This window comes from Ipomoea nil, unplaced genomic scaffold, assembly GCF_001879475.1.
Source record: "Ipomoea nil cultivar Tokyo-kokei standard unplaced genomic scaffold, Asagao_1.1 scaffold3054, whole genome shotgun sequence".
Classification (NCBI taxonomy): Eukaryota; Viridiplantae; Streptophyta; class Magnoliopsida; order Solanales; family Convolvulaceae; genus Ipomoea; species Ipomoea nil.
Genome location: NW_017619482.1, coordinates 741,893 through 757,044, shown reverse-complemented (window position 1 = coordinate 757,044; position 15,152 = coordinate 741,893). Strand labels below are relative to the sequence as shown.

The following is a 15,152-nucleotide window of genomic DNA, read 5'->3' as shown; positions in this document are numbered from 1 at the left end:
TTACACTAAAACCCATCCTCAACATAACAGCCCGTAGAAACCGCCATTCGACCCTGTCATATGCCTTACTCATATCTATCTTCAGGGCCGCCACCCCACCAACCCCTGTGTTTTTCGTTTCAAGAAATGGTGTGCCTCAAAAGCTAGCAAAATGTTGTCCGTAATTAACCTCCCGGGCACAAACGCACTCTGTGCTTTAGATATAACCTTATCCAGTAGCGGCCTTAGCCTGTTCGCGCATACTTTAGCCACAGTCTTGTATAGAACGTTGCACAAAGCGATAGGGCGTAAATCCTTCATCGAACTAGGCTTCGGTTTCATCTTTTACTTATTTATACTCTAGCAATTTGATAATTTGGCTAATAATAGGCATATTTTAATTTGCTCATTATTTCATATACACATTCCTGTGATTAATTGCTCCCAATTCCCTTTGCATAGCTTGCTTGCATTCATTCACACTTACACTAGATCCATGGAATGAGCTATTGCGTCAGAACAATTTTCAGCAACAAATAATAGGAATGATGTCTTATCTTCTTTCACATTATCAGGAACAAGAACAATAAACTTACATTCAATATAATTTTTCTCTCTTCTTGTTTTTTTGGTCTATTAACGATAATGAAATTAAATTAAATATTTATATATAAACAACTACAATCGTTAATATTTAAATCTTAGTTCGTTTTAGTTCAGGAACCTTTCACTTAATTGCTGGGCCAGAGGTAACCCACTACATGATCTCGTAAGGCACCGAAAGTGAGCAAATTATGCTGTGCATGGTGTACACGGTTGTAAAAACGACGTTATTTTGAATAAAAATGCGCGTCTCACTAAAAAAAAAATTTAGATTTGATTCCCGACAATAGTATTATTTGTGTGTGCATAATTTGAATTATATATCCACAATGAATGAACTAAATATCCACAATGAATGAACTAAATATCCACAGTGAATGAATGAACTAAATATCCACAATGAATGAACAACATAATGTTGTTGAGGGGAATCGAAACTGATTTTTTTTTTTTTTAAAATGGGACGCGCGTTTTTAGTCTAAACGACGTTGTTACATCATAACTATTGCCGAAAGTGCTAGTTAAGTGGGTGAAGCAAGACTCTCGTACAAGCGGTATAGTTAAAGGTCACAGATTCAATTCTTGTCAATACCCTCTTGGTCAAGCCCGTCACATAAGGTCGTACTATAACTAGTGCGATTTTACTTCTCATGTGTCGTTTATGAGTTAGTGGTCCTATTTGGTAAAATAGTTAGCTTATCAGTTACTTTTGGTTTATTTGACCATTATTAATTTTTTGACTTGGTTCAAAAATCAACATTAGTGTTTGGTTAATTAACTTTTTGTAACTCTAAAATGCTAAAATTCAAAAAAGTACTCAAAGCAACTTTTTCAATTCGTTTTTTTTTTTAAAAAAAAAAAATTATACCAACCAACAGCTATCAGCTAACAACTAATTTACCAAACACTTTTCTACAATTAGCTAATGTTATCAACTAGTTATACTCTTTAATTAACCCAATCAGCTAACAGTTAACAGCTATCCACTAACAATCATTTACCAAACAGAGTCATTACGTAGGAACAAAGTTTCCCTAGTAGACACTATTTGATAGTAGCAATGGTTTCTCTCCTCACTCCAAAAAAGAAAGTGGAAAAAAAGGTGAGTAAATTAAGTGTGAACATTGTTAATATAATTTGTAGGTGATATTGTGGTTGCCAGATGATAAGCACTTAAGATATTTTGAGGTGCTTATTAAGTTGTTGTTTGTCTGGATGCTCGAAAGCTAGAAGTGATAAGTGGTAGAGAAACATCACAGCCGTGCATCAATCAATTCTTTATTAGTCGACCATTGCTTTTCAATTTTAACTTTTTCACTTTAATTGAAAGTGAAATGGAACTCAAAAGTCTAAACCTACCAAAATATGCTCTTTTGAATGGGTTTTTTTTTTTTTTTTTCTTCATCTTCTCAATCGACAGCTATTTTCGTCCACATCGTCCATATCTCTAGCTTGGCTGTGTCGTGATCGAGCTGACTACGTTGTCTCAAGATTGGACAATATTAAACGTATTTACATTTGACACATAAATATAATACAGTTTAATTTGATTATTTTATAAGTGATTAAAGAAATTAGAAATTTATAAAAAAAATTATATCAGTGTGTGTAAATTAAGGTCGTTTACAACAAATATTTTCTTTCAAGATGCAAAATAATTATACATTTATACATGCTAATACAGTTTAATTTGATTAACTCTTTGTAAGTAAGTTAATTTACAAGCACTACTGGAAATTCTGAAATTTCCGACCACCTGAAAATGATCTTAAATTAAGTTGATACTAAAAAGTCCAAAAAGTGGTCGGAAATAGCAACAAAGGTTTTTCCGGATACCAAAAGTAGTCGGAACAAGACTTTCAACTTGATTTAAGATCACTTTCAGGTGGTCGGAAATTTCAGAATTTCCAGTAGTGAAGTGACCGAAAACATATTGAAATTTTGTTGAAGTGTAGCCGCATGTGCAAAGATTGTTTGCAACATGCATTTTCTTTGAACATTTATTTATTTAGTAATGTGGCTTCCATAGCCAAACATGATAATTACTTGAAAATAATTAACATTATAAACCAAATATTTCAAGACTAGCCGATATGATTTGAATTTATTTTGCATTGCTATTGATATGATTGATGTGCCAAAATAGTTTGCAAACATATACTCCATCTGTCTCATTTTATTTGTACGTCTTTATTTATTATTCATTGGTTAAACTAACTCTTTTTTCTTTGCTTATTTTCATTAGTATTTACTTATAATTTTTAAATTTGATTTTTTTTTTTTTTTGTTTCATAGTACTTTTCATGTAGTTTCTAAATATATAAATTTCACATACTAATTCTAAACTTAATATTATAAAAATTAAATTGTAAATAACTTCAGTCAAGTCTAGTATATATACCGAATCCGACACATAAAGACGGAGGGAGTATATTATTGATAAAATATTATGTGAATAAAATTCTTGTACTAAATAATTAATGTTCAAAATGATATCATTTATATATGGCATCTTTGCAATGACCAAATCTTATTATAATTTAATCAAATTAACTAAATAATAGGATGATGTGAAATGGGCGAATTAAATAACTCAAGAAAGAATAATATATTACACCATCTCACTAAAATTATTATTTCTACTAGTGCGATTTAAACCCGATCAAGGTCTTAAGGTTATAACTGAAACGTGAAAGTTGTTCGTTACGTTGCATCTGACTAATAAATAGATTATTATTATTATTATTATTATTATTATTATTATTATTATTAAAGCTAGAAAAGATGTAATTAGAAAGAAAAAAAAAGTAAATTAAAATACGAAAATCATATTTTACCCGCTTATTATTCTTATGGACAATTATTTAATTTATTAACAGGATTGAAGTGTGTTTTCCTTGTCATGACAAAGCAAATAATGGATATTATATAGGACATGGGTTATCTACACATCAAAATGGGATTCCAACTCATCCATTTATTGTTCTTATATTATTATGTCTTGTTAATTTATTATATTTTTGTTGGAACAAAAGAAAGTGATCTCACCATAGAATATGGTACTGATACAAGTTAAATAATCAATAATTTAGTAGCTTAGCAGCAAGATTTACTATTTTGTACAATTAAATAGTGACGGTAGGTGTTAAATTTTCTTATCACCCAAAGAATTAATTAACCACCAATTAAATTGGCTAGTTAAACTAAAGAGTTATGTTACATTTTCTCGTTAAATTTATTTCATAAAAATCATTCTTGAAGCGATATCACATACTTATTAGCTTCATTAATGTTTTTTTTTTTTTAAATTTGATTGTATTAAGTAGATTCTTTAATTTTGTACTTCGTGAAGGTCAAATTAGTCAATTCATGAGCAACTAATAAATATTTATGTTTTATTATTATGCCAACAAATGAATATTATGAGGCAAATTCAATACGAAAAAAATAGTAATATTTTTAGAAATTATTAACTTATCTCTAACTTCATTGATGTATTTTTATTAATTTTCTGAACATTTCACACTGGTAGCCTTTGTCTGACTAGAGGCAAGTATCTTATGCATATATATATATATATATATATATATATATATATATATATATATATATATATACACACACACTCAGGTGCGAATCCTTCACCCAGGAGCGAAATAGGAATGAATTCTGTCCGTCCACGTGTCCAGATCTAATGGATGAGAAACACTGATTTTTTTAAAAAAGCGCGGTGGCATTTCGTAAATAATTGAACATCGAAGTGCAAGTAAAATGTATAAAATGTATAACAAGTGCATGTAAAATGTATTATAGGTGCAAGTAAAAATTTACACTGAGCATCAATACTAGTTGCACCTATAGTTCTAAGTAGTTGCACCTATAGTTCTAAGTAGTTGCACAAATAGTTATAAGTAGTTGCATTTAGGTGCATGAATGTTTGCGAGTGGTTTTCAGGGGTATTACTACCCGCTGAACTCAGATCAATGAATGTTAACAAGGAAAAATTACATGCACATACAGGTGAAAGTAGATGCACCTATAGTTATAAATAGTTGCACCTATAGTTATAAATAGTTGCACCTATAGTTATAAGTACACCCAGGTGCATGAATGTTTGCGGGAAGTGAATGCTAACAAGGTAAAATTATATGCACTTATAGGTGAAATTAGGTGCACTTGTAAGTGAGTTTACTTGCACTTCAATGTTCAATTATTTACAAAAATGCCACCGTATTTTTTTAAGCTATTAGATCTGGACACGTGTCGCGCGCTGATTCGTTCGCATATTCCTTCCTGGGCACTTATTCGCACCTGAGTGCATCCCTATATACATATAAAAGTATTTTTTATGCGCGACGATGCGCAAAAAATAGGTGTCTAATATTTGTCCTTTATATTAAAATTTTATTATTTAAATTTAGATATTTAAATTATTCTAAACAATAATAATAATAATAATAATAATAATAATAATAATAATACGGAGTAATAATGTAAATTATTTTTATAAATTTGATATTTATATTTTAGAAAATAACTAACATATAACTTCAATATATAATGTGTATATATTATTATTATTGAAGAAGATAAGAAAATATATAGTGGATGCATGTGCATGTTAACAATAGTGGAAAAGATAACGGAAATTATAACGGTAGGGGTATGTTTGTCCAAAATATTGTAAAGTACAACTTTTATAGCATAATATATTAAAAAAAATTTAATGGGTATGTATAATCTTCATTCACACTTATTATATATATATATATATATATATATATATATATATATATATATATATATATATATATATATATATAATTGCACTCGGGTGCGAATGAAGCGCCCAGGAGGGAATATGCGAACGAATTGAATCACCGCGCGACACGTGTCCAGATCTAATGGATTAAAAAAAATGAAGTGGCATTTTCGTAAATAATTGATAATCAAAGTGCAAGTAAAATGTATTATAAGTGCAAGTAAAATTTACACTAAGCATCAATACTAAGTGCACCTATATATAGTTATAATTAAGTAGTTGCACCTATAGTTATATGTAGTTGCACCTATAGTTATAAGTAGTTGCACCTAGGTGCATGAATGTTTGCGAGTGGTTTTCACGGGTATTACTACCCGCTGAACTCAGATCAATGAATGTTAACAAGGCAAAATTACATGCACTTGCAGTCGAAAGTAGTTGCACCTATAGTTATAAGTAGTTGCACCTATAGTTATAAGTAGTTGCACATAGGTGCATGAATGTTTGCGAGTGGTTTTCAGGGGTATTACTACCCGCTGAACTCAGATCAATGAATGTTAACAAGGCAAAATTACATGCACTTGCAGGCGAAAGTAGGTGCACTTGTAGGTGAAATAGGTGCACCCGATCAATGAATGCTGGCAAAAACTACATGCACTTGTAGGCGAAAGTAGGTGCACGTATACGTGAAAGTGGGTACACCCGATCAATGAATGCTGACACGTGGCCCCCACGCGCGTTGATTGATTCGCATTTTTCTCCTGAGCACTTATTCGCACCTGAACGCGACCATATATATATATATATATATTATTATTATTATTATTATTATTATTATTCAGTACCCACTGCCATGGTAATTTTTTGTTAAAGAAAAATGATTACAATATCAATAATTTATTTTAATAATTAAAAATGTATATTCTCATTTAGTCATGTTGGGATAAACCCCACTCATATAACATTGTCAGTCACAAAGTAAGGTGCACCGGCACATCCTACGTGGAAGGTTGTACTTAGATTCCAAAAACCCTTCTAAACAGACCAGAATATTCCATTTCATTTAATTTTCCCCTTGTCAATATTAATCTCATTAATGTCTATGAATTTCATATTCCCTACTCTTGGCTTTTCTCAACTCTAATTAATACTGCATAAAAATTACTTAGTATTAATGCTTGATTATTGATGATTGAGTAGCGTAAAAAAGATTTAATGAATATATATAGTTCTAAATTTACGGAATAAAATATTAATGTCATGATAAAATACTTGTATTAGATTATATAATATAAGAAAAAGAGTCAAATACGCCCCGAACGAGTAGGTTTCTAAATTTAAAAAATTTACAAACAAACCATTGAATTTATATATTAGTTATTGTTATTATTATTACTACACCACATCATTCTAAAAATAAACAACTTAGCTCCAAATCACCTAAAAGAGTCGCATGTCATGTTTAGCCGGTAAGTTACCTTATGGTAACTTGCTAAAAGTACTCATTGACCTTTTTTACAAGTTCAAGGGTCTAATTAAAACATTTTTTAATTCAGGAACCTAATTGCGGTATTGCTATTAGTTCAATGACTTATTTGACCATTTTTATTTAAATTTATAAAAATTGTGTGTGTGTGTGTGTGTGTGTGTGTGTATAAAGGATCGTATGAAAATAATGCTCCATGTAAAAAATACAAATTAATCTTATCCATCTATCTAGTTAATCAAAAGTTAGAAAATAAATAAAAATGAGAAAATTTTCATAAATATTACAAACTTTTTAAAGTTGTTAATATTTATAAAACTGATACTATGTTTTTCTCCCTTAATTTTCAATCATTAATAATTTGAATTTGTCCACAAATTTTTATTAGGGAGTAACTCTCATATATATATATATATATATATATATATATATATATATATATATATATATATATATCATAGTTTAACATTGAGCATCAATGTTTTTTTTTTTTTTTTTTTTTTTTTTTGCGCATCACACATAATACATATACTAGTTATTTGATACGTGATTATTATATTTTTCATAAAATGATGATAATAAATTATTTTATTCAATTTTTACAACCGTAGGATATACCAATTAACACCTAGGAAGTGACACGGGCTAAATATATGTATATAAGGATTTGGAAATGCTCGGACAAACTCATGTTGTCTCTTTCAATTTAACAAGTTTTTTTTTGGATTTGAATATTAGAAATGCAGCTACTTTAAAAGCTTTATTAAGGAAACTTGTAGTTAGACAGCATATATATATATATAAAATAATAATAATAATAATAATAATAATTATTATTATTATTATTATTATGCGGTACTTAAATCCTTAATGGTCTGTTTGGTTCACGGAATAGGCCGGGAATGGCATAGCATTCCCAGTAATAGGCCTATTCCTGTGTTTGGTAACCATTTCTATTACCAGGAATAATATTCCTGGTAATAGCCTATTACCTCAAATAAGGTAATAGCTATTACTAGGGCCCCCCTGGTATTAGCCTATTACTGAACGCTCAGGAATAGGTTTAGAATCTATTTCCTTTTTTACCCCTTTCTTTAACCTAATTTTTTTATCCTATATATAAATTTATCCTATTTCACCACCGTCGTCGCCACCACCACCATCACCGCCGCCACCACCACCACCACCACCAACATCGCCGTCGCCGCCACCACCACCACTATCGCCACAACCGTCGCCGCCCCCACCACTGCCACCGCTACCACCAACACTACCACCCCACCACCACCGCCACTACCATCGCCACCGCCCCCGCCCCCACCACTGCCACCGCTTCCACCACCATCGCCACCACTGCCGCCACCACCATCGCCGCCGCTGCCGCCACCAGAACCACCACCGCCACAACCGTCGCCGCCCCCACCACCACTGCCACAACCGTCACCGTCACCACCACTACCACCGTCGCCCCCACCACTGCCACTGCCACTGCCACCACCACCGCTACCACCCCAGCACCACCACCACCATCGCCACCACCATCACCACCACCACCACCGCCACCACCACCACCACCACCGCCGCCACCACCACCACCATCGTCAACATCACATATTTTTATAAGGATATTTATGTCTTTTGAAACATATTTCATTTATATTCCTTAAATCAACCAAACACTGTAATGTAATTCCTAAAGTCTATTCCTTCCGCGAACCAAACAATAGAATACAATTCCTATTCTATTCCTTGCCTATTCCATTCCTTATGGAATAGCATTCCTATTACCTCAAAATTCATTCCGTGAACCAAACGTGTTGTAATAGAAAGTTAGTGTATGCGTGTTTGAAATTTGTCGATTTGGATAAGCCATCATTGCCAAATCATTCTTAAATTAATGTCCATGTTTTGCTGGCGAATTCCTGCGGGCATGTATTTTCTCCATACGTATTTTCATTCTTCCATGACTTGGGGATACTCCCCCAGTGGAAAAAATTAGGAAATAAAAACAAATCAAAGTAGAACTTATAATGCTCTAATGACCTGTAATCTACTTATGATTAACGTGCATCATAATTTAGGTTGCCTAACACAAATTTACGTAATCAACACTCCACACGCACTACCCCTAAGGCTTATGATTTTATTTTTATTTCTTTTAACATTTTCATAATATTTTATTTTTCCACAAGATGACAGGAGTTTGGCCCTCAAACTGGGCAAATTATGGTATGTACCATGATCGACACAATGCTATGTGGATTATAATAAAAAATATATTTTTAATATTTTAAAAGTATATTATTTGTGTATTGAATGTACATTATATATACAAAATAATGTATTTTAAGTATTCAAATAATGTACTTTTTCTGAATACAATATACATTTTTAATATATTAAAAATATTATTTGTGTACTAAATGTACATTATTTGATAGTATGTTCTACACAATAATGATTGCTCAAACTGAAGAGAATTATCAATCGCTCATTTGTTTTGCTGTATGTATAACACTTGTGTTTAAAAGGGTTTATACCATTCTTTGGATATTAATAGTTGTTATTTGATATTGTTAATCGTTCTTATTACTCTCTGAACTAAAAATGTCAGTTTAAAGAGTTAATTCAATTCCAGCGAAGATTTCTTATCTTTGGTAGTGATGTAGGACGGAACAAGAGAAGAAAAACAACTAGAGCTAGCAAAGATAACAAAACTTAGGATAGTATTTTTTTATAAAATCTTCAATGTTCAAACAGAAGCTTACAGAGGAGATTTTATAGATAGATTTACTGAAAAGAAAGAAAAGAAATAACTGCTAGGAAGTTGGGAAGGGTAAACATTGCATAGAAAATGACAGTGCCTGGGAAAAACAAGTAAACAATAAATACTAAACACATGCATGCAAATTGTGGCCATCATAATGAAAATGTAAATGGTCTGCACGCCATCATTCTCCCCCACCGGATGAAGAACTCGACCCCGAGTTAATGGTGTCTGGATACAGCGGGTCATCTGCAGAGTAAAATTTGAACAGATCGGCAACATTAAATGTTTTCGAAATCTTCCAATAATCAGGAATATCCACCACATATGCATTATCGTTGATTTTCTTTAGGATCTTGAAGGGGCCATGTTTCTTCGGGAAGAGCTTATGATAGTTACCAGCCGGAAGTTGTTCTTTTCGAAGATAAACCAAAACATCTTCTCCAACATTAAAGACTTGTTGGCGACGTTTCTTGTCAGCAGCAGCCTTGTATTTAGCATTAGAAGCTGCCAATTGTGTTCGGACTTCTTCTTGCACAGATTAGACCTGGTCTGCAATGGAGTCCACCACCTTATGTGTTTTCTCTGTAGAAGGCAAACGGAGAAGATCAACAGCATGTTTTGGGGTCTTCCTGTAAACAACAGAGAAGGGTGAGCGACCAATGGATGCATGAACAGAATTGTTGTAGGCAAATTCAGCTTGAGCCAAGGCGAAGTCCCAATGTTTAAAGTTGCCACTGCAGATGCAGCGAACGAGATTCCCAAGAGTGCGATTAGTGACCTCGGTCTGGCCATCTGTTTGCGGGTGTGCAGTGCTACTATACTTCAAACTTGCATCGAACCTCTTCCATAATGTAGTCCAAAAATGTGACAGAAACTTTGCATCACGATCGGACATGATAGAACGTGGAACACCATGAAGATGTACAATTTCCTGAAAAAATAATCTAGCAATATGGACAGCATCAGAAGTCTTTCGGCATGGGATGAAATGCGCCATTTTTGAGAAACGATCAACAACAACAATGACAGAGTCCACTCCCCGCTATGTTCGTGGCAACCCAAGGACGAAATCCATGGACAAGTCCTCCCAGATATCTTCAGGGATAGGTAATGGCATGTACAATCCAGTGTTCTGCGAATGACCTTTTGATGCTTGGCAGACAAAGCAACGTTTCACAAATAAACCAACATCTCTTTTCAATTGAGGCCAATAAAATCGCTCCTCCACAGCAGCAATAGTTTTGTCTCTCCCAACATGACCACCAAGTCCGCTAGCATGCAAATCCCGAATGAGTTGTTCTCTTAATGATGTTCGTGGTATGCACAATCGGTTACCCTTGAAAAGATACCCATCTGAAATATGAAAATTTTGTGAGCAGTCATGAAGCAAAGCTTGTCTCCATATGTCACTAAAATCGTCATCTTCTTCATACAGGTTCTTTAGGATGTCAAACCCAATAATCTCACCCTGTAATGTGATTAATAAGCTCTTTTTTCTACTGAGGGCATCCGCAACGCGATTGGCTGTACCTGATTTGTGCTGAATGTGGAATGAAAATTGCTCAAGATACGATGCCCACCGGGCATGCATTTTGTTCAAGTGTTTCTGGCTGCGAAAATATTTCAAGGCCTCGTGGTCTGAATAAATTGGGAAGTCACGATGCAGCAAATAATGAGCCCATGTACGCAAGGCCCGAACCACTGCATAAAGTTCTTGCTCATATGTAGACCACCGTTCTCGTGCCGTACTCAAACGTTCACTATAGAAAGCAATTGGCCTCCGATTTTGAGATAATACAGCTCCAATACCTTTGCCACTGGCATCACATTCCACTTCAAAAAGTTTAGAAAAATCCGGTATGGCGAGAACAGGTGATGTAGTGAGCTTATTTTTTTGTTCTACAAAACTTTTCTCAGCAGCTTCACCCCAATGAAATCCACTCTTTCGTAAACAATCTGTTAAGGGTGCAGCAATGGAACTAAAATTTCTAATAAACCGCCTGTAAAAACTTGCTAATCCAAGAAAGCTCCGAATTTCACTCACAGTCTTTGGAGTTGGTCAGTCTTTAACAACTTGCACTTTTCCTTCATCCACTTGGATTCCTTCATAGCTAATCACAAAACCCAAAAAAACTAATTTAGTAGTAAAAAATGAACATTTTTTTTAAATTGGCATAGAGTTTGTGTTCTCGCATGGCATTTAAAACCATCCTCAAATGATTCTCATGGTCAGCACGGCTTCGACTATAAATCAGAATATCGTCGAAATACACAACGACAAATTTCTCAATGAATGATTTCAAGACTTGATTCATAAGCCGCATAAAAGTGCTTGGGGCATTGGATAGCCCAAACGGCATAACGAGCCACTCGAAGAGACCATCACGCGTCTTGAAAGCTGTCTTCCATTCATCTCCTGGCTTTATTCGAACTTGGTGATAGACACTCCTTAGATCAATTTTTGAAAACACTGCTGCCCCATGGAGTTGGTCTAACATATCATCAATTCGCAGGATTGGGAATCTATACTTGCCTGTTATTTTGTTGATGGCGCGACTGTCAACACACATCCTCATGCTGCCATCTTTTTTTTGGAGTAAGAAGAACAGGCACAGCACATGGACTCTTGCTTTCTTGAATAAACCCCTTATTTAACAACTCATCAATCATCTTATTCAAAGCTTCATTTTCAGTAGGGCTCATGCGGTAGTGTGGAAGGTTAGGCAAACTTGAACCTGGGACCAAATCTATTTGGTGTTGGACATCCCGTAGAGGTGGTAAGCCGTCAGGGAGGTCCTCAGGCACAACATCAGAAAATTCTTTTAACAAGGAATGGAGCTCACAAGGTATGACATTAGTTTCAAAAATCTGTTCTTTGGCAACCAATACCAGAATAATTTTGCTTTTCCGGGCTTCATTCAAAAATTCCTTCCATCTGTTTGATAATGTGATGGCACACGTTCTTTTATCTTTGGCTTCGTCCCATGTAGCAGGTGGAATAACTATCTTTTTATTATTCCAAAGAAATTCATAAGCGTTCTGTCGTCCGCGATGAGTTGCATCAACATCAAATTGACAAGGCCTACCAAGAAGAATATGGCAGACATCCATGTCTATAACTTCACACGCAATTGTATCTTCGTAGCTCTTCCCAATTGAGATAGGGACGTGGCAAATTTCTGTAACTGAGACCGATGGGCCCTCTTTGATCCAACCTAACTTATACGACCTTGGGTGTGGCTCGGTGCGGAGATTGAGGTGTTGCACAAGAGACCGAGAGACAATGTTATCACAACTCCCATTGTCGACGATGAGTTTGCACACCTTCCCCAAGATACTACAATATGCCCGAAAAATATTACTGCGTTGGACTGGCCCTTTTTCTTCAGTTGTGTATAAGATCCTCTTGATGAAAAAACTTACATGCTCACCATCCTCTTCAGCAATTTCAATGTTCTCATTACAATCTTCACCTTCAGTAAGGTCATCAGTATTCTCGGCAACCAAGTTAACCGATCGTCGTGCCCTACATTCATTTGAACGGTGCCCTGGCTCCCCACATTTAAAACACTTACCCGTCATGGGCTTGGCATAAGGATTCGGTGCTGCACTCCGTGTGGGTTGCTCATTATTTTGTTTTTGTGGAGGATTCCTCAATGAAACTACATCATTGGATGTTGTCGGGTGGGGTGAGATAGGAATAGGTCGGTTGGAGGTGTTACCTCGCATGGGTGGTACTGAAGGTCCTCGGGGAACAGAGTTGGAATACTGCCTTCGTTGGTTAGATTGCATGAAAATATCCTCTGCTCGTATTGCCATGTTAAATGCTTCATCAACAGACCAGATAGGTGTTAATGTCATTTTCTCACGAATATTAAACCTCAGCCCGTTGATATATCTGGCAGTTTGTTGTTCTGGGGTTTCAGAGATATTACAACGAGCTCCCAAACGATAAAACTCCTATGTGTATTCGTTCACGCTTCGGGATCCTTGTGAGCATCTTTGGTACCTTTGAAATAATTGTTGTTGATAATCAGGAGGTAAAAATCTTCCTGACATAAGCTTCCTCATTTTTCTCCATGTGTTGATCGCCATTTTCCCTTGCCTCCTCCTGTTATTTTGAGTGACCTCCCACCAAGCAGCGGCTCCTCCACGTAATTTATGGGCAACATATTTAGCTTGGCGGTCCTCAGGAATATCCAACATGTCAAAGTATTTTTCAACCTCGTAACACCAATCAAGGAAGGCTTCTACGTTCAAATTTCCATTAAAACATGGTAAATCAGCCTTTGGCTGATAATGGTTTTGTCTGTGAACTTGGGCACCTTGATTTTGGAGTTCATCTTCAGAGTCACTGCTATTTGTATCGCCAAAAGGTGGGTTTCCCAACGGTAAGACTCCCTGTGCTCTTCCACCCGGAGGTTGGTGCCTTCTTTGGGGTGCGGCCGCGGGGGCTTCACCATTTCCATCGAGTCTTAAGCATAAGTTGGTGAGGATGTTGCGAATTTCTTGAAACTCGCGGTTAACATTCTCTCCTTGTGTTTGAAAAGCTGCCCAAAGGGCATCTAGTCCACGGTCACCGCTCGTGGTCTGATTGTTTCCTCCGTTGTTGCTACCATGTGCCATTATAGGACCAACGAATAGAGAGGAAAATTCGCTATCTCGTTCGTAGCCCAGGAAATTAATGGCTCCGATACCAAACTGATGTAGGACGGAACAAGAGAAGAAAAACAACTAGAGCAAAGATAACAAAACTCAGGATAGTATTTTTTTATAAAATCTTCAATGTTCAAACAGAAGCTTACAGAGGAGATTTTATAGATAGATTTACTGAAAAGAAAGAAAAAAAATAACTGCTAGGAAGTTGGGAAGGGTAAACATTGCATAGAAAATGACAGTGCCTGGGAAAAACAAGTAAACAATAAATACTAAACACATGCATGCAAATTGTGGCCATCATAATGAAGATGTAAATGGTCTGCACGCCATCAGGTAGTAATTCCAAATTAGTCCCACACTATCGTTTTTGTCATTTAACACCTAGAGTATTATATTTTGGATAATTTTGATCCTTCCGATGACTTTTTAGATGAAACTCTATTTTAGGCAAGGATATTTTTGTCCACACTTCAGAGGTCCTCATGTACTCGGATTGATCATTATCGCCATTGACGAAGGACGATTTGGGGCCGAGTTGAAGGAGATGAAGACAAGAGCCGGATGAAGAAGATGTTGCAATCCACGACTGAAGAGACAAATATTGAAAAAAAAAATCGACGCACAAAATAATTAAATAGTGTTGACGTTTTACGTAAATACTAGTGCATAAGGATATCCTATCACGTCGAAGTTTCTTGAAGAGGTGGACCGTAGTCGCTAGCGCAGAGATTCGAACCCATGACCTTTGATCTGGCTCTGATACCAAATTGAAACATGTGCTCTATCTCAACTAAAAGCCTAAGCTGATAGTTAGATTGCACATTAATGGTTATATGCTCAACAGAGACCCCCATCAACTGCAGCTCTCCCAAGCATACAATTATGGTTGTCAG

At 35.3% G+C, this 15,152-nt stretch overlaps 1 protein-coding gene across 1 annotated transcript; it reads right to left on the bottom strand.

The window, feature by feature from the left end:
- Window positions 1–10,642: 10,642 nt before the first annotated feature.
- LOC109163967 lies at window positions 10,643–14,226 on the bottom strand. Its single transcript, XM_019312701.1, has 3 exons — window positions 13,610–14,226; window positions 12,219–13,498; window positions 10,643–11,556 (listed from the first exon to the last, which is right to left on the bottom strand). Exons 1-3 carry the CDS (start codon window positions 14,224–14,226, stop codon window positions 10,643–10,645), a joined length of 2,811 nt encoding a protein of 936 aa, XP_019168246.1.
- Window positions 14,227–15,152: the final 926 nt, after the last annotated feature.